This window comes from Colius striatus, chromosome 3 (genome assembly GCF_028858725.1).
Source record: "Colius striatus isolate bColStr4 chromosome 3, bColStr4.1.hap1, whole genome shotgun sequence".
Taxonomy (NCBI): Eukaryota; Metazoa; Chordata; class Aves; order Coliiformes; family Coliidae; genus Colius; species Colius striatus.
In genome coordinates, this window is record NC_084761.1 from 12173685 (window position 1) to 12200160 (window position 26476).

The 26476-nt window shown below is 38.0% G+C and overlaps 2 protein-coding genes across 6 annotated transcripts in view; one reads left to right on the forward strand and one right to left on the reverse strand.

Annotated features, from left to right (window-relative positions):
• Positions 1-26476, reverse strand: part of C3H7orf50 (chromosome 3 C7orf50 homolog) — a 128990-nt gene that overhangs the window by 31795 nt on the left and 70719 nt on the right. The window contains exon 1 of one of the 4 annotated variants that reach the window (XM_061992247.1): positions 20420-20538. The exons of 1 other annotated variant lie outside the window; for it this stretch is intronic. Coding sequence is in view for 1 of the 3 variants with exons in the window: in XM_061992248.1 (XP_061848232.1) it covers positions 2392-2484 (93 nt within the window). In the remaining 2 variants the exon portion in view is untranslated. Of the gene's footprint in view, positions 1-2391; positions 2485-20368; positions 20539-26476 lie in introns of those variants that run through there. 2 more of the 4 variants (XM_061992246.1, XM_061992248.1) reach the window with 2 other exon arrangements.
• Positions 2503-26476, forward strand: part of GPR146 (G protein-coupled receptor 146) — a 49143-nt gene continuing 25169 nt past the window's right edge. For both annotated transcript variants that reach the window (XM_061992244.1, XM_061992243.1), the window contains exon 1: positions 2503-3080. The gene's annotated coding sequence lies outside the window, so the exon portion shown is untranslated. The remainder of the gene's footprint in view (positions 3081-26476) is intronic.

Consider the following 26476-nt stretch of genomic DNA (forward strand, 5'->3'; position numbering starts at 1 on the left):
GTTTGTCAGAGACTGCATCTGCATGAAAGCTAATACTGCCAGGGGACTATGAACCATAATAGCTGGGAAACCAGTACCCAGATAGTATTAACAGCACACTAATTGTATTGTGTATTTCAGCAGAGCAGTAAGTGCAGACTTTTTATTTGTTTCCAGGTTTAGAGTTACCCGAAGGTCTTTGCCTCATACTCGAGTGGACTTGAAGACATCTTCTAAAGGCTTCTGTTCTTCCTCCTCACTCGTCACTGTTTCAAAGACTCCTATATCTGCAACCTTAGTTGATTGTTGCCAGCACAGAGCAAGGCTGAGTCAAAATCTGAAGAACTGCCACAATGAACCAAATCCTCATCTATTACAAATTTGCCCAGGCAGGTCTGAACTTTCCACCTGTCCAGGGGTTCAGCTTTGCCACTAACCCTACAGTGGTAACCACAGACCCAGCCAGAACACTCAATTTATCACTCGTTAGTACCAGGGAACCCAGATCCTCCAAAGCTAACAGACTTTTATGCTTTTCTGCTAGCAAAACAACTCAAGGAATAAATTACATCTTAACTGATAGTGAAAAAATGTATTAAAAAGGGTGTTGATTTTCTGAAGTCCAAAGGGAAAGATGGGGAAATGGATCATATGGTTTATTTCATAGTAGGAGCATTGTATTGCCTTGTTTGTTCATTAAGCTCTAGTTATTTCATAACTTTTAATACAGAGAAATGTCAAAAGGGGCTTTGTTCACTGACCAAGAGTTGACGAGTGGCTACCAACCCGTCACGTAACGGCTACTGCTTACAAGTAGCCCTTTGCCTCAAAAATGCCCTGTGCACGATATCAGCGTGCAAAACGGTCTGTTTCTGTCTTACACAATACATATGAACCCAGATAAATAACCGGCCATCTGCCAGCTTCAAAACAAAAAGCGGGATCTATGAACACAGTTCAAAATCTACACAGAAGAAAGGTTGGCATGTGCTTAGATGCAAGGTTCATAAAAGAAAGATTGACAAATGATTTACTATCTGAGGCTTGCCAAAGGACTGTGCTGCAATGACAGTTAGAGAATTTGCATAAAATGGTTCATGGCCATACTGAATTTAAGTAACTATCTTCTATCATTTAGCAGCCTATGAAAAGAAGAAGTATGACCAGAGAGGGCATATAAAAGTTCATTGCCATGTGGAAAGCAAAGTTTGAATGAAAAGTAACATTTGTAGAAGTGTATTTCTTTACATCACATCTGCAGCACTTATAGAGGAAGAGTTTTTAAAAATTATGCATTGCTCAAAGAAGGAACTATTTTTTCACAGGTGTTTTTAGAATCCCAGCTCCTCACAACAAAACCACCAGGAATAAATTACAGCAGGTTGATTTGTAAAGGTTTCTGTAGACGTAACCCAGGCAGAAAAGCCTCAAACAAGTTCTGCAGGAAGAAAAACAAGCCTTTTATCTTTCAGAACCAGGAAAGGATTCTTTTAGTGGTTGTGTAAATGTTGGGATTTTTTTTAGAAAGTGTTCTTGTGTACACAGGTATGGTATCTCGTAAACACAAGCGAGCAGGTAGCACCTTAAATTTGCAGCTGTACTTCAGAACAGATGCACCTTTATTAGCTTGAAATCAGGCTTAATTTACAGCTATGTGATCTTTATATGTTTCATAGATTTACAGACAGTTCTGGAGAGCACATGAAGTGTTATCATTAGGAACTGCTGAATAAGAAGCAAATGAACAATTTACTAAATTAAATGCATTTATAAGCACACAGAACAATACCATTTGCAGAACCCAGCTTGTTGAATTCCACTTTCTAGAATGGTTGCTCCTATAAAATACACAGTGTAGCAAAATTCAAAGGCATAAATTAGCACCCTACTTTATTTCTCATTTTTCTCCACCAGTATTATAGTCCTGAATACAACAGCAATATTTCAGGCACCTCCGTGACTGCAGGCTGGGGGAAATGCAGTTTTGCTTCATTTGCAACTACAGCACTGCCAGGAATTTTCACATATTTGTTGTTCACTCTCTTACCCTAAATTAAAGCATGCTAACCAATCAGGACAAGATGGAATTAAAAAAAAGAGGAAGAAGGAAAAAAAAGAAAGGGGAAAAAAAAAAAAGGAAATCCCTTGGAAATCATTTTTATCCACATCCCTGTGGCTTACACACAGCCATTTTAACCCCTCTCCAGAAACACACAGAGGAATTTTAATAGAAGGAGCACAAGACTGTAGCAGCACTCAGGGTTTTCCTCACCACCAAAGTCGTCCCCTTTAGGGGTGCTGACAATTTCTTCTGAAGCTTAAAAGGGCTTTGGGCTGCAAGAGGAGGTAGAAGCAGAGCATAGGCTGTTTTGAAATCCTTGCTGGAGAATTAAAAAAAAATAATAAAACAACCCCAAACCACGAGCTCGATCTCCTCCAATGAAAGAGGTACCACAGGGTGTAGGCAGGTTGCCAGGCGAGCTCGGCAGCGTGACCGCACTGCATTGAGTTTCTTTAATGAAAGCCAGGAAAGAACACATTACACAGTGTTTCTTCTGAGAGCCAGCTAGCCTCCAGTGATTGAAATCAATAAAAACAGTCGGCAAGGGGCCCAGTGGGGGAAGAGAGAAACCTCCACTACAGCATTCAGTTTGCTTTCCACTTTCTCCCTCCCCCTCTAAAGTTAAACTCTGAAGATCACCATGACAAGCTGCTTTGCTTCCAGCGCTGCGAAGACACTGGTGGGGATTTAAAGGAAGCGAGTGCTTTCCTTCACCTCCCTGCCATCGCTCTCCCCCCAGCACGAAGGAAATGAAAGGCTTGTTTGGAATCTGAATCCCACCTGGAAAAAGTTCATTGGACAAGTGCATCGTCCCGCATTTCAGGAAAGAGATGGATTTTACGGTCAGAGCACGCTAAAAGGTGAGAGGGGAAAGAAAAGCAGGAAACTGATTCAGCCAGTGCCCACGTACAGGCTAGGATGTCCACCACGGTGGAGGGGACCTCTGAAGCAGCGGGAAGGACTGCAAGCAAGAGCCTGAGATCACCACGATCCACATCCTAAAGCAGCCGAAACACTGGGGAACACGTGACCGACCCAGGTAAGCAGAACCCGCTTTTAACGGATTCTCTGTATCGCGTCTGAAGTCAGAGCGAGACCTTTCAGAGCCTCTGCAGATTGCCCCACGCTCTCCCTCATTAACCTCAGGCAAGTAAAGACTAAGCTTGTCCCGTGTGAAAATCATGTTGGGCCACTAATCCTCACTGACCGGGCACAAAAGCCTTTTGTTTACGGTTTTTGCGTTGAATTTGCTAGCTGACAAGGTAGGATGGGGCTGTTACTTAAGTGCAGCCCCTCCAGGAGCTCACGCTCCCAGTCCCGGAGGGCTACTGGAAGTAAGGAAACACGACTGACACTGCACGCTGGAGCTGACTGTGATCTGAGAGAGTGCCAGTAATGAATTTCTAATATGGTCCATATTTATCTATTTTATTTATGTATTTTAATCACCATAGCAGCCACATACAGTACATACTTGCATCGAGTTCCATGTGTTGGTCTGTACTAGGAATTACAGCAACTTGCATGCACAGGGGCTAGGCTGAATGTTTTGTCAAAAAGAACTTTGTAATTACTTGTTAATAGAGCCAAGGGGGACTTCTGGCATGTTGTTTAGGAATATCAACACAGGCTTACCCAGCACGTGTTAATCTGACGTTGCCCTAATGTATGCAGTTTATATACAGATACCCCTATAAAAAATGGGAAAGATCACAGCTGTAGATGACAACATTCCTCTCAAATTTTTGGCCAACTTCAGATGATTTATCTAGACTGCAGTGAGACACAAAGGGTGAAATCAAAGCCATTTTTGCAAGGCAAGCAAAAATGATGATGGCTACATCTCCTTTCTCTTGGTGGCACGAATTCAATAGAACAGATAATAAAAGGTGCCTGTGGAGCAAGAGCAACCATGCTTGCCCTCTCCATGCTGGTCATCATTAGATGTTGTCAGCAACACACATGCTCATTGCTGAAGAGGGTTGCAGAGGGACTGGATTACTCTACTTCCACTCAATATTTCAGCACCTCATTATCCCAAACCTGCAGAGTAACAGAGTCTGGATGACTGACGGTAGACAGAAGAGATTTCCCAGCATCTCTTTCATTTCAGTACTAGCAGAAAGAATACAAGAATTTAGTACTGCAAGTGCATATGTAGTTCTGCAGGTGTAATGTTCCCTTTTCTTTGGAAAACATAGCTTTTAAGGGGGATTTTATTATTTTCACATCACATGGAAATGATTTCTAGGTCACTCTTCAATGTGTGGAACATCTCCATGACCAAAAGTACAGGGCTGTTACTTTTACATATAAGTTTAAGCATTTTTAAAGCATGAACTCTTCTGACCAAGCTACAAAAATAGCCAAAGAAATAGTTAAATAGTAAGAAGTTTATATGCTGATTTTATCAATCCAGTTTTGAACTCTTCACATAAAACAGTCACAAAATTATAGCTGACAGCATAATTAAAGAACAATAACATACAATAAAAAAGCAAAGTTGTGCTTCATAATAGAATACAGTCCCATATGAGTTTTTGGGCACATCCACAGACTCACAATTACTAGTCTTTCCAAAATCTGTTCCATATTTTGCCTCCCCCTACACAGATACTTTGCAGAAATGACAGCACCTTCATAGTTCAGGAATCACAGCAATCACTCCCACAGCAACCAACAAGTCCATTTTGCACTGCTCTTGGAGCTAAATTTACCTTTATGCAGGGGAATGCATTAAAGTCTTCACTTAAAACTTCATACAAAGAAAGCTTAAGTGGGACTTACACAATGCATATCTCATTATCCCATTACTCCCTCAGCAGAAAGTATAGATATTCTCCTTAGAGTGCAGGGTATTTTAGTTTACAGTGATGTGTTTTTCAGAAGCTAAGTGTTAGGTGTTTCCACAGCATCTACTGTTAATGGCATGTGCTCTTTTCAAACACAAAACATAGGAAAAAGGTATTTTCTCATTGAGAAGTTTTGATCAAATAGGTATTCCGGCAGTCCTATCACAAGGCAAGGCTTGTTAAAACAAGTTTTTCAGTCACGTCAATATTATTATTTCCTGAACCAGGATGCGCTCCTTCGGGCTCTTCCTTTAGAGTACGGAATCTGGAAGAATCCCATGTTGCCTCGCTGAGTTGGATAAAACAAAATAGAACTAATGGGAACCTATTTCTTACATTTCTGCTAGTCTTTAGCATCCTATACCATCAGAAGTACTTCATCCTCAAAAACAATCCACATCTTCACCATAGCCAAGAGTTCATGTCAATTGTCCTCACAACAACATAGGTCAGTGAAAGAGCTTTTAGAAATGAGTATATAAAGTTATGCAACAGTCAGCAAAGTAGATGAAATGCTTTTAAAGGTGGAAAGACAAACACTTTGTTGTAATCTTGCCTATCTAAATCTTTATGAAGGGAAAGATCTGGGATTCTACAAAACAAGTTAAATGGCTATTCCAAAAATGCTGAAATCCGACAATAACAGTGCAAACATCAGAGTATGCTAAACACCTGGATAGCCCATCTCGGGTGAAACACAATACTTGTGTCTGCACTGGTGGAAAAAGACTGTTGCCATCCCTTCCAAATTAACATGAGCTGATGCTTCTTGAATGCTGTAAAGCTTCACGCTGTCTCCATTCTTATTTGTGCAAGTGGTTCATATTCATAGTACTGGATTCATTCAGCTGAGTATATTTAGTTTGTTCAGTCTCAAATTGACAGATGTCTGTAACATACGCATTCTAACTCAGAAATTGAATGTAATTAAACATACAGTTGGAGAAGATACATTTTTCCTCAGAAGATTAGTGAAGCAGAAGATTAATTATTGAATGGGGAAAAAAATAGTTATCAATCCTTAGCAAAGAAGGCTTTCCTTACAATTCAAACAGGGATCCTTATGTTTGACTTAGGAAGACATTTTTTTGTTAAAAACAAATATGCCATCAAAACACATAAAAATTTTCATACCTGTTTATCAACAAGTTGTCATTAGCTTCTTCTCCAGAGTTCAATAGGATGTATAGCTACAGGGAATTCTGTCTTGATGTGTATATATCCACTCTACTTTCAAACCCTCTCTATACTCCCAGACTTCAACAAAACATCAATTCATTAATTTCTTATTAAACAAGCAATGCTTTTATACTTATTCACTTAGATCTGTTTAAAAACCTGAATAACTATCCCAGGATGTATTTCATAGATACAGATAATTATAGTACTCAACTGCACACACATATGTATGCAGGAACATGTAATTTTCAATTCACGATGAACAAGAGCCAAAAGGAGGAACTCAATAAAATGGAGTGAGCAGGATTCATTTTTTTAGCAGAATGTGTTCGTTTCATGATTCAACAACTTTAAAATAGACATCCAGAGTAATAGCCAGAACACAAGCAGTCCCTCAACTGTCCTGCACATTCATACCATGACAACTGAGTGTAAGGGTATCAACAACCACAAGTCACATCTGCTATAGCTTTGCAATAGCAGGAATCGTTTGGGAGACCTGGAATTTGACCCTACATTTGGTTATGAAAAAAAGAGGCATCTTAACATAAATACAGAATGAATGTGATGGATGTTATGTATTTTTGCATTTGACTTTATGCCCAGTGATAACCAGAGCTGGGTGGCTTAGACTATGACAAATCATTTCTGTGAAATGATTAGGCTTGTAAATGTGGCATTTCCATGAACAGGCATTTGAGCATCTGTATGCAGAATTTGCAACTGTTTTAAGAAACAAGTACCATAAAGCTTCACTTTATCTTGTATGGTTCAGCTCCCACTGAATATCCTGTTTTAAGTAGTTTTGTCTCAAGAAGAAAGGTAAAGGAAAACTGTTTCTAAAAGCTGGCAAAATTACATGATCTAGCTTTCCCTCTGATCTGCTTGCTGCTCTTCATCCACCACAAGCAAGTGCAAGAGTATGGTCTCATTAAACATGACTGCTACAAAGAAAGAATTTAGATACACTGTCAGTTTGAAATAGTCTCCTGAAAGTTCCTTAACAAAACTCCATTCTTTGAAATTAAAGTGCAATCAATTCCCAAATCCTATTTATTTAGCAATGCTTTACTCACTTTCTGTTCTTGTGAGCTCCCTGATAACTATATGTCTATAATAGGTAAGCTCTCCAAATTTATCACCCAGTCCTGGAATAGTGAAATGACATCTGGTTTTTATAGCATCAGGTGTGCCCTCATTACGCTTCTGTGAAGCAGAGCAGAAAATTGAAAAACAATTATGATTTAAGACCCTAAATTAAAACCCGTTGACTGTTTAGTAAAAATACTCCATAAAACCTGTTTGTATTTCAACAGACCACACTGAAGATACCATTGTAAAAGCAACACAAAACATGGTGTTGGTGGTGTTTGCTTATTTTGCAATTAAGACATCTAGCAAGTTATCCTAAAATAAAATTGTATTAATCTACATTTTGATAATAAATAGCTTACACATTTATAAAATAAATACTGTCATTTACAACTCATGTTAGTTTTCAAACCAAGCTTTACATGCAGAAGTTACATTTTACGTCTTTGATCGTGACACAACAGAAAATGGCAGCTGCCCACATAATTTTGAAGTGGAGTATAAAACAGAGTAGATAATACAGATGGAATAACATGTGAAATAGAAGGAAGCACGGACCAACCCACTAATAGGAAGATTAAGTTTATCACATACCTGTTCTGTTATCATGTAATTTCTCATGAAAACATGTTAAACAATCAAACGAAAGGAAAGTTTTAAGGTAGGAAGAACAAGTAACTGTCTACACAGGAACAAAGGAAAAAGCACTGGAGGTGGATGTTAGACAATGAAACCACCAAAGCTAAAAGTCTGAGTTGTTAGTGAAAGAAGAATCAACATTTCCATAGTGCATATGGGAGCAGGAAGTGACTGCAAAGCTTTAAAAGTGAAGTAGTTTATGCTTTGGAGAAGAAAGTAAGAGCAAAGGGAGAAAGAGATTAATAGTAAATGGAAGATCTGTCTCAAGGGAAATACTGAACTTCAAGAATTTTTTTTCAAAATTGAACTAGTCTGAGAAAAAGTCAAAATGTCAGAATTCATTTTTCAACGGAAACAGAAAAGTTTCAGATTTCTTTTTAATTGCAAGCAATACAACATACTTTGAAACAGAAAAATCAAACTAAAATAAAAATTAAAATATTCTAGCTTAACATGAGACTTTCCAGAATTATGGATGTGAAATGATAAAGCAGATCTCATACTTCTCTGGTGAAGTCAAGGTGTTTCCTAAAACACTTTAAATACAACTAAAATCTCCAAGAGAAAAATAAAAAAGACAAAGATATTTTCTCTTTTTTTTTTCCCTTTTATTTTTCTAAGCTTTCTTTAGAAATTAGTACTTCCCTTAGGATATTGGGAGCTAAAATCATCTTGTAAGATCTTAAGGTAGAAACGAAGAGATAACCTCTCGCCAGTGATGCAGGCAGCATGGTTACTGAAATGTGAAGTCAAGGAGGACAGAGAACGCTGGAAAAGTCAGAGAAGCCATGAAAATCAACACCTAGTTTTCTGTCAAGATAGCAAAGATAAAACATTATACTTCCTGCACAAGATTCTTCCAGATTCTCTGAACAAACTCTTCATGTTTTCATAAAATCTGTCATTGACCCTTAAAAACTTCTATTAATTGACTCCAAAAGTTCCAAAGTATTTTAGAAGCACTGACTTATCTCCCACTGTACATGACCAACCAGGTGTCCAGAAACAATAAGAGGTGCAATTTCATGATAAATTCCAATTTTCAAGTTATAAACAGGAGCATGATTCATACTTTTCCTGGCTTTGAAAATGTTTACAACTTTTTGTTGTTGTTGTTGTATCAGATCTTGCTATGATTAGACCTGGGATACAACTGGAAATGAAAGATAATAATCTGATTCATCAAACACCCTTGACAACTTTCATGACAGGAAGTACTATTCATGATGGTAGTTTCAAGCCAAACTTTGTAACTTGCCCAAAGTAACATAAATTGAAACCAATTGCAGAACTTCTCATCTTAATGATTTCTAACTTTCCGGAACATGTTCAACGTAACATATCACACAACTTATTTTCTGCTTTTATACAGTGTGTATTATTTTTTACATACATAAAATCAAAAGAGGTTTTAGCTCCTAGGGCCTCCCACTGGATAAACATTCTCAATCTATTTTGTTTGTGTTACATTTTTGCATGTCAGCGCTTTTGCACATTTATTTGTCTGTCTTAGGTAGCTGTAATTAGCATGGCTCAACATGGCAAACAGAGCTTGGAGCCATTGCTTCCTGCCTTCCACCCAGGGCCCTTCACACTCCCTGTCCCTTGCAGGGAGCCCTTAGCTCAGGAAATACAGCAACAAAGCTTAAAGCCCTGTTGTGCTTGGCAAAACATACGACATAGAGTTCTTCAACAAGGTGAAAACGCTGCTCAGGGGTCAGTATAAAGCACTTTTTAAAAAATCAGCCTTAAAGAGTGAGCTATGATGTTGTTCAGTCCCCACTGGTGACACTGCTCCTCTCTCATTCTAGGTTTGTCACACTAACATTTAGATCATTTGATTAAGTACTTGATGCTAATTTGATCAAGTAGTTGATACCTTAAATGCTCCACACTTTATGAGCAACAGGAACAGAAAATCTGAAACAAATACATGAAACCATCTGGACAACATTCTAGAGTTTTCTGCACGTAGAACCAGGAGGAAAGCCAGGAAAGATGCCCCTGGCACAGAATGACGATAGCCTGAGGCCCTACAACTTCCATACAATGTAAAGCTGAGCTTAGCAGCCAGGGGAATTCTGCAGGAGAGAAATACATGAGCAAAACTCCGAGTAGTAGGTAACAATGTTTGCATAACATTTTTCATCTCCCAGCTGGTAGTTATTTTAGGGAATCTGAGAGTTCAGAAAAGCACCATACTGTGTTTTAACTACTGTAATTAACATAACTAATGGTTCTGGTCTATGCCTTCTAATGATTAGATGCATGATTCAATTCTAGTTGTAGTTGGCCCTTCTAAATAGTGTGTATTTTTAAGCATCAGCAGAGTCTTCTATTACTACACTACTAGGCTAGGCTTAGCCAGAGGTGTGATATTGTGGTTAGCAGATCTTATACATTCATTTATCCAACAACTAATCTGAGATACAATTTCATCACTACCTAGAAGATTCCTGCTGCTCTAAAAAAGGCCATGGGACTTATTCTAATGACCATCCCAAAGAAGAACGGTGACAGATGCTGTACAATTCAAATGGCACACAAAATGGAGAGAAAAATATAAACTCTGCATACATGAGGCCCTCACTGGTAAAATATATAGAATGTTCTTAAGTTGACAGTTTTATAACTCTAACTGGTTTTGCAAATGAAATCCAAACAAAAGAGCAGAGATGTACTCTAAATCACTCAGCAATTGCTGCCTAGAAAAAACAGCAACCACTGACTCCAGCAAACAAAAAGAGTTGCTTTATGTAAGTTTAATGAATGGAAAAAAATGTCAGAATTTTTTGTTGTTGTTCTTTCAGCTTTATTATTCTATATTCTTGAATCTATACACATAATGATTCAGTTCGCCCTGACAAATACTATATAACCAACTATCAATCACACCAACTTTTTATATGTTGAGAGAAGTCAGATACCAAGTGATAGAATGAGTTCAGGCAGAGGGCATATGTTAAACAGCTGTGAGTCCATTTAAGCAGTCTATATGCCTAAAAGCTTAACGTCATTACACAGAGCTCCTTTCCCGCCTTTCCCACTCTAGAATACCCACATTATGTACAACAGAAATTACTAACTTACTGGAAGAAATACAGTCACACAGTGACTGCCACAGCACAAACAATACCATTGTAAATTAGATGTAGTATATTTTGTTTACAGTAAAAGATTACACTACCAAATATTTCTGTTTAGGCTTTAAAGGAAGTTTTACTTATGAATAAAAACATCTCAGGTAACAGTTTCAGTAACAATTTAAATCCACATAAGTTAGTACTGCTGACAAAAGAAACGTTCTCCATTTTCTCCCATCTATTCCTTGGGCTGGCACAAGTGTTTGTACAATCTTGTAAACTCATCTGGGTTAAAAATACATCTCTATACCCCTCCCAAAGGTTACTTAAAAATCAGATCAATTCCTTAATTCAATTTACCGTGAATATTTCTGCCACCAAAAAGAGGAGGTGACAGAAAGGTGGAAGCAAGTAGCTGTGCAGCTTGTGCGATCTCATTTTTGCAGACTCTGGCTAAAGACGTGATTCCTTAAGTGTAAACTACATAATATTGCTACGTGTATCCTACCTTTTACATATAGGGATGATGAACTTCAGCTTGCCATCTCTAAAATTAACACCGATCTGTTGGTATTTGCAGCTTTTTAGAGTGCCAAGCACTGGATGGTTTGGGGCTTTCAATTATTTCCCTCTAATTTTAAAATTACAATAGAAGCCTAGCAAAGGCCAAAAACATATTTTTTGTTTCCAAGGGCCTGAACTCAGGCTGTTCCCATGAAGAAGGAAGATATGTCAGTCACCAAGAGTCTTGGTCTATTATCAAGGCTAGTGACAACAGTCCCAATGACCTCAGTCGGAGCAGTGAAAAAGTAGACAAAGGAGACAGCAGGGAGTGGGAAATGTTTTAGTAAAAAGGAACAACAAACTGAAAGGAACTAGTAGGGAACAGAAGGAGAACTGAAAGAGCAGGAGTACCTGTTAAGCACATAGGAGGACAATGTGAGGCAGGAAGGGGCCTCATGAAATAGATGAAGTAATACAAAGTGCAAAACAAGTTGATGGATGAGCTAAACCACATGAAATACCATAAAGGGAGGGTGCAATGGAAAAATGGGGAGACAAAGGCAAAAGTAAGCACATGAGAAAAGTGAAGGATACAAAATCCTTGAGCATATAAGCAATACGACTGGAAAAGCCATTCTACATTTAGAGAGATGGTCAAGACTAAAAATGGTACCTCTCCAAACAAAGCACAGGGCAGAGCAGATAAACGGAAACATTTCCATATGGGGAACAGGCAGCTCTCCCTGGTCATTGCTCAGATACTTACCATTGAATACAGAATTGAAGAACATCACCCAGCTACTATTTCTCAAAGTTAAGCAAACCAGAAAGCAACAATGAGGTAATATTTTTAAATGTATTATTTCCAATTTATGATTTAACCCAAGACTACCAATAACGTATGCTTCATGTTTTTTGTTATTCCAAAGTGTCAGGCAAGAATCCGTTTATCAGAAATCCAAGAGAACTACTTTCCTTCTGCACCAAAAGTATTAGTATAAAAAAAAGTCTCTCACTTTTCTTCATCCTCTTTGGTGATCTATTTACTCTGTTATTTTCACTCTTCAGATGATGTTGTCTGGCTGTTAGATCTGTTTTTCCTTGATCCACAATGTTTAACTGTTCAGCATATACACCAACTTCCTGCCCATCAAAAGCTTGGAAGCATAGCCAGGAAACAGCCAGGGAAACAGACAGACTCCAATTAACAGTTGTCAGGTTTTCTGGCCTTTTCAAGTTACAACTGCATTGAGAAGATGCTGGTTAGCTTCCTGCATTTTATAAAGAGTGAGAAAATCCCCTTCACTTACTACCTACTGATCAGTGAGCAACAGACACAACAGAAAAAATTTTTGGCTTTTGTTGCAAAAATCCATGGCATTGCATACTAATTCTGGGACAGGTAATGATAGCAGTCAATTACTAAACTGCCTCAGTAGTTTAATGTGTTTGAACTAAAATATCACTTTTATTATTTAGCTAATTAAATAAACAATGCTATCATCTAATAATAATCCATACCCATAATTTTATTAAGATATCTAATCTAATAAAGGAAATAAATTATCTTCACATACTATACAAATATATGACAAGATGTGGTCAAGGCAGCTAAAGATATGGGAGGAGAATACACACTGCCATCCTCAGACCTTACCTTCACCTTTCCTCTTGGAGTTGCATCGTGTCTGAAGACATCATTCAGATTGGCAATTACTCAAAGCAAGCAGCAGTACCCTGTTAAAAGTTAAACTAGCAGCTTTTCAGAAGGGTGATAATTATGTAAATGGAAGAGAGAATAATCACTGAAGTCTGTAACCTCACAGCAGATTCACAATGGGATGTGCTGTACCACCAGCCAAACAGAGAAATCATTTGAATCAATTGAGAATTTGAAATCTTATTGCAAAAACTTTAATTTGCTCTACTTAAGACTCTTAGCCATTGGAAGCATGCAAAAAAGTATTTTATGTGTCTAAGCACACTCATGCTATTAGCAACTTGGTAGAAAAACTTTCACTAACAGTGTAGGAAAGGAGTTCACAGCTTCTACTTCTCCCACTAGGATCTTGAGGCACAGCCATTGAGATAGAATGCAACCAGTCATCTATATCAAACACCCTTCCAAAAAAAATGGAGAATTTCCACCTGGGAACTGGTTTTATTTTGTCTCAGGACAGAAGACTGCTCTGCCTTCTGAACCCTCCCACTTAGAAAATTGTTTCTCTCAAACTAAAACTGATGTCCAACTACCAAGTTATCTTTTCACCAAAAATACTTAGCTAATATAAAAGAAAAATAGTTTGACATTATTAGCATTAGACAGCACTACAGGTTGACTGGTCCTTCCCTAGCGAAACTACTGGAACTTAAACATACAACTCTGCTATTTTAACATGAATTAACACAACAGAAAGAATTATCCAAGCTGCAAAAAAAGTTTGTCTGACTAATTTTCATCAGAAAGGTCATGTATTTTGACCAAAGCACTTAGAGTCATTGGCACAGAAGTAATGACACAGAAAAGCGTTCAGGTACAAAATGTCTAATCCTTCAAACACTAGGTTAAGTTGTTTTCTAAACCTAAACCAATATTTAATCAGTTGAACAAATATTTGATACGTGTTTGGCTAGTTATCCATTTAGAAAGAAAATAAATTTATCTAAAAGGACTTTTTTCTTCCCCTTCAGTCACCACAAAACAAGTTAGATTGAGCTCACAATATTTTAAGATATTTTTTAACCTGGTCTCAGATTAGACCTTTCCTAACAGATTTTTGCTGTAAGAACACCAGTGGTAAATGGGAAATGCTGTAGGAACAGGAGTGCTTTAATAGGAAAGAATAGGTACACTGTAAAAACTGATGTGGCAAAACACTCTTCATCTACTACGTAAATAAGCAGAGCTAGTTTAGGTACTAGTTTTACCCTTAATTTAGGTACTAGTTTTACCCTTGAATTAGTATGAGCTGTTTTTCATGATGATTTCTGCTGCAAAAGTGACATCTGGAGAAATCATTACGTTTTCCAGTCAGGCCCACAAGTAAAATCTGTCCTTTTAAAAGAAATGCTCTGTTCTCCTAGTAATTCAAGCACATCTATGATATTCTTACATATGTTTCAGGTTGTCTCTACCTGTGCAGCTGATCTCTTTAGTATCTGAAGAACAAAAAAATTAAACTTGGTCTCAGATCAAGTGTTGAGATAGCATTTTACATTGCAGCAAGATTTCATTGGAGATAGTTTTTTTAATAATTGTATGAAGGTGAGATATTGTGTGAAGATTTGAGCAAGCAAGGGGCATGCAGAAATCAGGATGCTGGTCCATCAGTGCTGGCTGCAGGTAAGGTGGCTTTCTGCAGCTGAGCATGGAAAGTCTCCCAGAGCAGAGAGATTCAACACCTTTCCTGGGCAATACACTCTGGTGGTTAATTACAGTGAAAATGTTTTTCTCATATTCAGCTATAATGCACAGTTCTACTTCTTGCCTTTGTTTTAATGCCATTTCTCACATTCCCCTGCTGTGCACCTCAGCAAGGAACCCAGCTCCTGCTCTAGCTTCTTGGTGACAGATTTGGCCCAAGTAGAAAAGCAATTATATATCAATTATCGCATTACTATTCTACTAGAAAAATTTTATCCATAGTATTTAAATAAATATCCTTTTGAAAAATACCATACTCAACAAGTAAATGTTTTAAGTGCAAATCACCAAACAAAAATAAAGATGCAGTTAATATCATGCAGGTCAGGTACTCCTGAAGCTTTATTAAAGTGCAGGTATATGCTACTGCTTGCTAAATTTTCAACCAGAGGACACCTATTACTGCACTGGAATATATACGGTATATATACTGCAATGGAATACCACACTATACCATTTAGGTGAAAGGAATAAACATTTGACAGTAGAAACATTCATATTAAAATCTATGCAAACTTTCTAACAGGCTGCAAAAGTCTAAAGAAGTGAAAAGTGTCATCATCTCAAAGTTTACCTTCAGTTTAAAACTGGAAGTATGATCAAAAGACTGAAAAAGAGTTGTTGCTTGCAAATGAGTAATTACCCTGGAATGTTTCCTAAACCGTTCAGTCTATAAATTTACTAGAAATAAAAGCAGAAAAATAACTTTCTGAAACAGTTCCTCTTAAAAGCAATTGTCAAGGTTTTTAAGCACTTTTATCTACTCTACTCTACTCTACTGTCCAACTGTTTGTATATCTTTCCTTTTACATTTAAAAAAACCCTGCTTTAAATCTCACATTGAGAGGTGTCAGAAACAAAACAAGAGCACACAGACCACTAAAGCCTTCTGAAATCCTTCACCCATTAGAAAAGCCTTAAAACTTTCATTACTTGCTTTCTACCTTTTCAGAATAAAGATTGTACTTCAATCAAATGAGGCTTAATGTTCCCGGTACTATAACAATTTCAAGTATTAATAATCTTCATAATTCTATCCAAAAAGCTTTAAAATCCCTTGTCTTCCTTAACAAACTTCTGTGGTCACAATAGAACACCAAGTGTAGGTTCTCTGAATGAGTTCAAAACTTACACTGAGGGAGATGCCATTTGTGAATTCTGCTTTAGCACATGCTCACTATATAAAGTTATTTAAGGGCTGTACGATAAATAATATGCAACATATGCTTTCAACACATTTGGAAGTAAAGTCATAAAAGCAGTCTTGTTTTGGCCAAAGTGCAAAAATTTACATGCAACAAATGTTGCAAATAGGAAGCCGCAAAATCCACTACAAATATAGAAAGTTTTGTAGTGTCTTTGTGGCTTTCTCCAGGCTGATAATCAGAATTTAAAAACCTAGAACATAAAATACCTAACTTGCTTGGTTTAACAGGGTCTTTGGTAGCTCTGTCTCCATCTCACATGCTTGTCTGTACGTGTCAGCTAGCAGCATGAGAAATAAGTCACAGCAGCTCCTCAGTACCTTCATTAACACAGAATCCAGAATACTTCTTAGTAAGTGGAGGGAAAAGTGGATCTGTGGTATCAGTACAGGCAATACATTTTAAACAGCTGTAGTGGCTCCAAAGTAATTAACAACTTCTTGGGGTAATTGCTCACAAGAGTATTTGGATTGTGGTGACTCTAAGGCAGTGATCTTGCAGAAATGAGTAATTAGAATCTCTTACAATAAGACTAAGATGGCTTTGACAGAACAAGTGTTGGACATAGCACCAAACTTCAGGAAGATGAGTGAAAGTGTAAGCTGCACTCCCACCAGTTCTTCTGTAAACTCTTAGGTGGAGACACATTTGATAAAGCTACAAATATTCTCTCATTGCTTGTAGGGGCACTCTGGTCCATATACATGTGCCTGGTTGATACTGCACTTGGTTGCTGGTTTTGCATCTATGCCCAGAAGGGTAGGTACCACCAAGAGTGGGAAGATCTCTGAGGGAGGGCAGTGCTAGGAACACTGCTCTTGGTACACGGGATAGCAGTACTGGTCAGTTTTGGTAGTGCTGAGTATTCACCATACTGGCTGGTTTGACACTAGGATTTTGTATGATGCCTGGATCGTTTGAGAAGCTTTAGTATGAGATATCAGCTGGATCATTAGCTTAGGCTTTCCATTTCTGTATACTGAAGGAAGAGATCTCTCTCCAGTCGAGACTAGTGCTCCCTTTTTCTCAGCATTTGAGTGAATTGAGGAGGTGGAAGAAGTAAAAATACATGGAAAACTTGCAGTCATAACTCAAATTGGAATGCTCATCCAGCTCACATGGTTGACATAAAGTCATTCACAGTTGTAAGTAATTAAAAACTGTAACTCAAGAGATAAAAAGTGTTTGTAGGCAAAACCACAATCGAATCCTCCCTTGCAGTTTGTAAAACTGTCTAGTAAAGTCTGAACTTCTCTATTTGCTCACATTACATCTGAAGGCATCTCAGTTCTAATGGTTTCCTGATTAAAGATAACATATGGGACCAGAAAGAAACGAGTCTCTCCAGAGCTGTAGAATCATTGCATGTTCAACTCTGAATCACTACAGAACCCTTTAACAGGAATGTTATTGAAATGCTACATCTACTGCAGATACCAAAACTAAACTAAACGTGCTGTGCCTAAACACTGCCACGAATGAAACAAAAGAATTCATATGCTCTACAAAGAGGATGTCTCAAGGGCACTTTTATCCTGGGAGACAGCTTATTCTCAAATACTGTTCCAGTCTAGAAGTTCAGAAAGGAATGGAAACATTAACATTTTTCTACTTTAAAAAAGAAGGTAAAACCAAAATCTTTGAATAAAACTCTCTTTGTCAGCACTGGATACACTATACCAAGTCACCATAAACCTGTACACTCCTGGTTACTGAAACATTGATGGGTTAATACTGGGAGGAAAAAATGTACTAAGGAAGTCAAGTTTATCCATACTGTTCTTAACAATGTATAGGCAGTAACAATTTTAATGTTTTAATTTTCAGTATTACCTCTGATATAGTTTGTTTCCTCTGCTCCGATTTACACTATAAAATCCCCAAAATTATGAAACTAAATTTCTACTTTAGTCTTTTTGGTGTATTTTTGTATTATTTTGTCAGGCCCTATATCCCAGGGATGTCTTTGCTGTGCCTGAAAGAAGAAAACTTAAACGCTGTTATGTACACATGCAAAAAGAGCATTTAGTATTCAATCCTTTTAGCTGCAAAATCAAATGCACCTAGTGGAACACAAAAAAAGAATCAACATCAGACACGCACTTCAAACTCATTACACAAGAGATCAAAGAAAAAAAGGAAGAAATCTAAAGTAAAGCTACTTGCATAACAGACCGTGCATAAACCACTGAGTCTTTCGAGTGGGATAAATATGTTTCAGACTGTGCCACTAATGTGACATTTTAATGGCGTGAAAACTATAAACAAAACTTTTTAAAGATAGATAATAAACTATGAAGCCTGCTACACCATTCAAAGGATTGAATATATAACTTTGTTTTTCTGCCAAAAGTGGACATCACAAGAATTCTAGTGATGGATGCTTCAGAGTTGAGAATGTTGTCACTTTTTCTGGACAATGAAATGAAGCCACAGAAACCAGCAGGAGAAGCAGCCAAGTTTAGCCATCATGTTGGGGCATCATGATACTATAAATACACACACACAGCATCTAAACAAGGGTATGATTGTCATTCCCCTAGTAAGAAAATGATTAGTTGTACTACGCTAATAATAGACTCTGAAATACTGAGGAATCAGAATCCACATTCATGTAATAATACCAGAATGTGATTCTACACTTCAGTAATAACATTCTGCTGGAAATGCACAGCAAAAATGTGTACAGCAATGGTGCAGTAATACAGATCCAGGGAACCTGTGCAGCATTTAGTCTGATCTGCTACTGTTGATGGCAGGGGAGGAGGACACACTGAGCTATGATGGCATACGCTGATAAAGGAGCTGTCTTGAACTCTTCCTCGTATGAGCTCATTACATACTGTAAGCATGATGCCATTACATAAGTGCTTAAAATGAAAGCTGACAATGTAGATTCCTGCTAATTTCCCTGAATGGAAAGAAAACAATTTACACCAAAATCTTTGTCTTTATTCATATCACAAAGAGTGCAACATAAACATCACGAGAAACCCATATCACAGGAAAAACCCCTTGATTTAATTTAAGAAGAGACAGAACTAGGTCGATTTGATATACCATCATGACTCTGCTTTATCAACAAATACCATACTACTGCCCATAATTCAATTTTAGCAGTATATTATATGGCAGTTTTACAATCAAGATCATTTTTCCTACTGGAAATTATATAAAATTGGACAAGGATAACATTCAACATTATCAAATGGGAGGCATCAGAGTTAGGATTTCTAGGCACAAGTTGTAATCAGATTGCAAGGGAAAGTTCAAGAAAACAGTAATACTCTTGTGTATTAACAGAAGGCCTGTTCTGCTTTGTAGTGCAGTATCCAATGCCATTTCCTTCCTTATATTAAAATTCTAATCAGCCTTCATTTCATCTACAGAAATTTATGGCCTAGTCCAAGTTCTGTGTATAGCTTTAGAAACAAACAGACCTCGAATATGAGACGCAGCATGTTGTAAATTCTTAATTCAACTATAAAAATCTGTACATGCATAAATGGAGAATGTTTAAAACATGCTGAGTTCCACACTGTGCACCACAGTGAATTATTGCTATAAACACTGCAAATGTCTTAGTGTCTAAATGCAGCTGTATTAATTACAGATCTGACGTTAATATCCTAGATATCAAACACTGAGGGAACTGGGCTTACTTTAGAGGAAAGGAAAATGGAGAATGGCAACAACAAAAAGAAATTCTTACAAATTTGTCTTAGCAGTGCTTTCCTAACTGTGGGACACTTGCTACAAGCAACATGCCTGAAAACTGCCAGAAAACTGGAGTACGTTCTCCTAAGCATTACTGCTGTTAAAGTCGATGCCTTTGGCAGGACCTGTGTTTGAGGATTTAGAGAATGATGAAAAATAAGCTAATGAATCTAAACAGAGAAAATAGTTAGCTCACTTAAATTCTTAGCTGTATTTTTTTCTTTCACTCCCAACGAGACACTTGCCTCTGACTTGAATATCATATCTCAGAATTAAGCCAACAGCAAAGAAAAGGAAAAGGGAAGTTCTGGAAAACAGAGTAAAAGTATGTTTACTCTGCAAGGTAAACCAGGGAAATGGCTAGAAGGGCGAAATCATAAATCTAAATGCATAAGTCTCCAAACAAAACATTAAAAAAACATCAAGCTCAAGCTTCAAAGAGTAGTAACAAACCCCAAAGACCACAAGTCTGAAGGTATATGTCTAGTCTTCATGCCTCCACAAAGCTCCAGAGTAGTTATATATGTTAAAATGAATGGGTGGGCCACTGAGAACTGTGATGTAGCAATATCAACCACAGGACTTGCAAAATCCCATTCTTCTTTTCTGTCATAACAACACACTTGACCCACCTCCAGCTTCTCTACTCAGAGTATCACAGAATTGTAGGAGTTGGAAAATACCTCTAGAGATCATCTAGTCCAAGCCCACTGCTGAAGCAGGTTAACCTAGCATGAGGTTAACTAACTCACTCATGAGCAGTACAAAACGCTCACTGTCCCTTCTTCCGTCTCTCTTCTACAACCCTTACCTCTAGTAATGCTGATGACGAGTAAAAGGCACAAAGATAGCTCTCTTCTGTTGCTATCTGTCCCAGCAGGCGGTTAGCTGAGAAATAATCACACGCTGTCAGGCATATACCAGAAAGGGAAGCTACGCAGACGTCCCAGCTGCAGCTTCTCAGGAGGTGGTCATGTTCAGATGAGCCAGCTACTTGGCAAGAAAATGCCCCTGTCCAAATTGGCTGGCAAGCCAAGAGGCACACATGTTCTTCTTTGGGAAGCTGCCTGGCCAGCAACGGTGCCATTGAGCCCTGCAGCACTCACTGCCTCTCAGATGCCAGATTAGAGAAAGTACTTTTCTAGCTTGTCAGCTCAGCAGGTCTGACTTGGAGACATGTGAAATGTAAAGCTTTGTGGGTGTGTTAAGGAATCCAGCTAATGTCCTTGGGCCACAGTATTGCCTTCAGGCAACAAAACCAGCTTTTAAATCTGGAATGGCTCCACTGGCTTACACCAAACTCAGAACCAGCACACTTCATTACACTGGGAGAGAAGGGAAGTAGAGGGGGAAGAAAAATCTCACTCAGTCCATGCAGTTTGGCAGCAAGTAGAATTCTCTAAATCTATCAAGTAAAATTGCATAGAAACATAGAATGGTAGGGGTTGGAAGGGACCTTTAGGGATCATCTAGTTCAACCCCCCTGCAGAAGCAGGTTCACCTAGATCAGGTCACATAGGAACATGTCCAGGCGGGTCTTAAAGACCTCAAAGGAAGGAGACTCCACAACTCCTCTGGGAAGCTTGTATTTGAATGCAATTTTCTCAATACTTTTCCAATCCAGAAGGTACCCCTGAGAGTTAGAAGCAACACTACAGCCACATGAGACTGATCTGCCTGTATCTGAACAGAAATCCTTAGCATTCTGTATGTCCTGCCCTTGCAGGTGCTGCTGGGGCTGCTTCTATTTCAGACTGCAGAAGCAGTTCATTGATTGACCAACAGCTCTAAACTATATTTCAGAAAGTATCCCAGCTCTCAACCTTTCTATTTATTCTGAGTATTTATAAATAAATAAAAAAATCCACAAAATACCACTACGAACAGGCAATTGTAAAAAGTAAAAGTGAAGAATGTAATTAGATTATTAATTTTATCAGATTAATTGTAAAAGATTTCTACAAATTAAAGCCTGTAAAACCATCTTTATTTATATAACAAGTAATGACAAAAGCCTCATAGCTTTTGTCACCGGGAATTTAGACAGACCTTCAGCGATGATAGGGTACAAGTGCAGATCCTCTTGGGTGATTTTCCATTTTCTCTGCTATGTCTCAATTTCTTATAAAAGGGTGGTTTTGGAAGGTTTTGTTTGGTTGGTTGTTGTTGGGGTTTTTTAGCAGGCTATAGCCATGGCAAAGGCTGGTTTTCCATGGTTTTTTAAATTTTACATTTTTAAAGCATGCCATAAAATACTTTCAGAAAGGATATGACACAGCATTTATCCTGCCTGTTCACTCTGGACTAAGTTACTCTTTAAAAAATAACCTAAAAGACAACAAATAATGCCCAACTCAGCTGATAAAGCACATAAATTTCAATGGGAGACAAAATGCTGAAAAAACAGGGAGCTGAGGGGAGCTGACATACGCTGTACATATGAATGTAGAACTGAAAAGCTATCTGTCAGTGAAATTAAGATTTCTGTAAGACAACAAGGTACATGCAAAGGCACTAAACTCTGACACTAATACTTGCAGGGACTTTATTTGTGGAGAGCAGAGATACTGGGCTACAACACAGTAGCGAAGGCAGCAAGCATCTACCACTTAGAAATACCAGCTGAGTGACTACAAACCTAGCATTTGAGCAGATCTGTGTGTACTATAATCTAGCATGAAAATATTGAGAAGCATATCAAGTTAGGCTTGTCAGCCTTAATATTTTCTGGTGTTTTGAACAGGGCCAGAGAATAAGATAAGCATCTTTACAAATCCAGCTGGCTTTACTTCAAATCCAAAAGCTTGCTTCTAAGCTGCACGAGAACAGGAGTCCATGTGAAATCAAATTTTGAATGCAAAGCCAACCCAGTTCTGCTCATCATCCTCTATTCTGAAACTTGTCTGCACCAACAGTTATCTGCAAGTTCACTTACTAAAATACTGTACAACATGTAATTATTTTTGTTAAGTTTTGTTTGTTTAGGGGTTTTTTTTTGCATCTACACTTTGATCTACACTTATCTTAAGGACAATCTGACATTTTTTACTTTAAATTTTTTAAGTTTACACTAGTAAACTTTAGTACCAATATACTAAAGCACTAGTATATTAGGACTGATGAGTTAAAAATTACTTCAGCTTTTTTAGCAGGTTTTAGGAGTTGTTTTAATCAAACTGGTAAGCATTCCCCATTTACCAGGGTAGGTCAGCTTAATTCACTTAGTAGCTAAAACTTGGAGTGAACAACAGCATTTTCAAAACAAATACATCAAGTTAAAGTGAGGGCAGTTGTGGTTCATCCGAATCATATGTCTCCAGATTTCAAATCTAAGCTAAGGAAATAGAGGTTATGACATCCTGCAGCTGGGACAAGTAGTGTTCATAAGGCAATGTTAAATCAAGATCACTTGGCCAGTTCAGGCAGTTGCGTGTGTGGAAGTGAAAGGTCCCATGAGAGCATCTAAAAAAAAAAAGAGATTTTTGGTGTCCCAGCCAAACCTTCCTTCCTTCACTTAATGCCACCAGGGACTAAGTTTCTTCAGAGCAAATGATTGTGGAAAGTTGCTGCCAAGTAACTGCTACTGATTTATTTACATTCAATCACAGAGAACAGGAATTAAACACTTTGCAAAGTCCACAGGCAAGTTAATTACAAGAAGTCTTCCCATGGTACGGAAATGCCAAGGGATTAAGCCTGCCAATTGGTAGGTTAGTTTTCAGAAAGATCGATTCCAAGCTTCAAGTCACCATAGAGTGACACAAACATCAACCCAGAGTCAGGGACAGCAGCAGGGAGAAGATGCCAGGTGTGTTAGCACGGCAGAGTTACATGTGCTGGGAGTAGGGGCATCTACAGGTAAAAGGTTTCATTCCACTTGGGAATCTCATGATAGAAAGAAGGATTGCATCTGGATTTCCCAGTCTCCCATTTGGTAGCATCTTAAAATCTATTTGTTAATACATTAAGCATTGGTAAAAGAGTTCACATTGTTATTTAGAGTAGATGAAAAGTTTGTTTTCGAAATTCTGTGAGACAATACTGGTGGCTGAAGTAGAGGGACCATTCCCTGCTTCTCTGAATACCAGAATAACTGTGCCCATAACTCGGGTTTTGGATGGGTTTTTTCCTTTTCTTTTTTTATTTTGTTTTCAAAGCAGAGAGGAAGCATGAAACAGTAGTACTGATTGGAGACTGTCACAACACTCTAGATGCCAGTGTCACGCTGTGTAAACATGTGGATCCATTAGACACTTGTTGGAAGCAGTGAATTCTAAATTTGATCTAGTGATAGAACTCATGCTGTTTGGAAAAAAAAAAATGGAGTTGCGAAACCACACAAGGAAAATGTTTCAGACTTGTTAAAGAAAAAAAAGTACAATGTGAACAATGATGTATTGGATGGCCTGCAGATCTCAGCCTCTGGAGAGTCTTGACACAGAAAAAAAGACCTCAATTCTTGGTTCTCTAACTGCTAAATAAGTTTATAAAATGCATTCCAATATGGAAGGTTAAAAACATTTTCATCGTGCAAAATTTATACTCACGCACAGAATACAAAATATTTTCCTTGCTAAAAGACAATCTGCAACAATGATTTATATCTTCTTCCGCATTTCTAGTGCACACTACTGCCTGAACTAATGAAGCAATTTTAGTGAAGCCTGAGCTCTGCGGTATCCCCAGTGAAGCTGGTCAGGGAAGGGAGTGGTAGTTAACTGCCTTCCTTTGGTTTGTGCTGGCAACAAAGGGCTTTTTGCTTTACAGTAATTAATGGTCTAAAACAAACATTAAAATTAACTCCTTCATTAGTTATACAGCTGCTAGACCTTATCTTTCATTTTTCTTAATTACAGCATTGCAAAATTTTATGTTGTGATTCAGAATTATATTCAATTAACACATTGTTTATATTTATTAGAATATAAAACACAGGCCTCATTAATAACATTCTACATTACAGATGACATTTAAATTCTTTAAGCTATCTAGAAATACTACACCCATTCTGTCCATGCTCCAACTTAATTTCAAACTGATTAAATAACTTTTTTTTTTCCCCACTTAAGTTGCTTACATTAAAAGACAAAAAACAGTGGGTTCAGCTCTCAGCAAACTGCAAACCCACTTTAAAGCTGTCACTATAAAACTTGTTATTCATCTCCACTGGCTTGTGGATGTGAAGAACAGTGTGCACAGCTCAGCATTTCAGTTATGATTCATGTTGGGATTTAATAATTCCTGAAACATTGTTTACTACATAAAAGAAATTGTACTTCAACAACAAGGACTGGAAAGCAAGAAAATCAAATCAGTCCAGAAGAGCTACTGAGTCACTAGGGAAGAAGGCAATGAGACGCGCATTATCCTTGTGAATCCAGAGTAGTCAGCAATAGCAAAGCTTCTCTTTGGTGACTGCTGAGTGACCACTGTGGACAGAAACCTTCTTCAATCCACTCCTAAGAACTCTGTAAGCACATGACAGCATCCCTCAGAATGCAGATCTCAGTATTGCACTTGCCTCTCATATAAATATGTTTGTGCAACTTAGCCAGCTGAATTCAACAACAGTTGACATGTTTCATTCCAGTCATATCCATATATACATGGATATAAAGCCACAGGCCTCAACTAAGGCACTGAAGGACTGCTTTAGTCAGAAGCCATCTCCTACGGCCTGTCCCTACACGGCAGGGAGCTCCCAGAGCTCCAGGACATATTGCAGCTGTTCCACAGTGGGCCTTTGGCAGTGACAAGTATCAGCCAGGCCTCTTAACATCCACCATTTGAACTGCTTAAATTCTCCTTCCTGTCTAACAAACACAAAGGAAAAGAGCTCTCCACATCCATTTTCTGCTCTAACACACAGGGCAGCTGTCTTACTAGGTCCTTGAACTTGACTTAAATTTTTATGAAAGTATAAACAGGAGACCCACTGTTTCTTTGCATTAATTTGTAGCATATTCATTTTTGTTCCTGAGAAGAGAGGCCAGGCAGAGACTGCAACCAGCCAGCCAGCCATTACAGCATAGCAAGACCATTAGAGCTGGTGTTAGGTGATTTCCACCTGTGTGACCCATCACAAATACACGTTCACCACGGAAATCCCTTTCTCTTAAGATCAAGATCACATAACAATAACAATTTGTGCTTCTATTTACTATTCTTCATCAAACTATGAAATGAAAATTGCAAGCAAAATACTAGCTGCAGTGTCTATTTTTCTTGGATCCTTAAATGCCAGCCACAGTATGTGAAGTGGAGGGCAATGAAAGGCCAAGAGAAGCAGGATGGTTTGGTAGCTCTGTAACTCATAGTAAAGACCAGAATGAGTGCTAATAGCAGAGAAAAGGGGAAGGAAAAATGTGCACCAGAAAGAGATCAGATCTCAAGAAAACTTTACTATAAGAAGAATGTGGAGCCATAGGCTGATATCTTAAACCAGTTTTTTGTAAATAAAGTATTCTGCTTACCTCAACATTCAGTCATAATTAAGTACCCCTTGAATTGCTTAATCTTTCTTTTAAGGGGAAAATTCATCTAGTCTTAAAAGTTACCTTGTTCTCCAAATACTACTGTTCAATAATTTATCCCAGCTAAAACACTTAAACCTCTTTAATGTCTATATATATGTGTGTATTTTAAATTTCTCTTTTACTGCAAGACATAGGGAAATTAGTGCTTTACTAATTACTTTTTCTCCTTTAGATAAGTTGCGCCTGCGTACTGAAATACTGTTA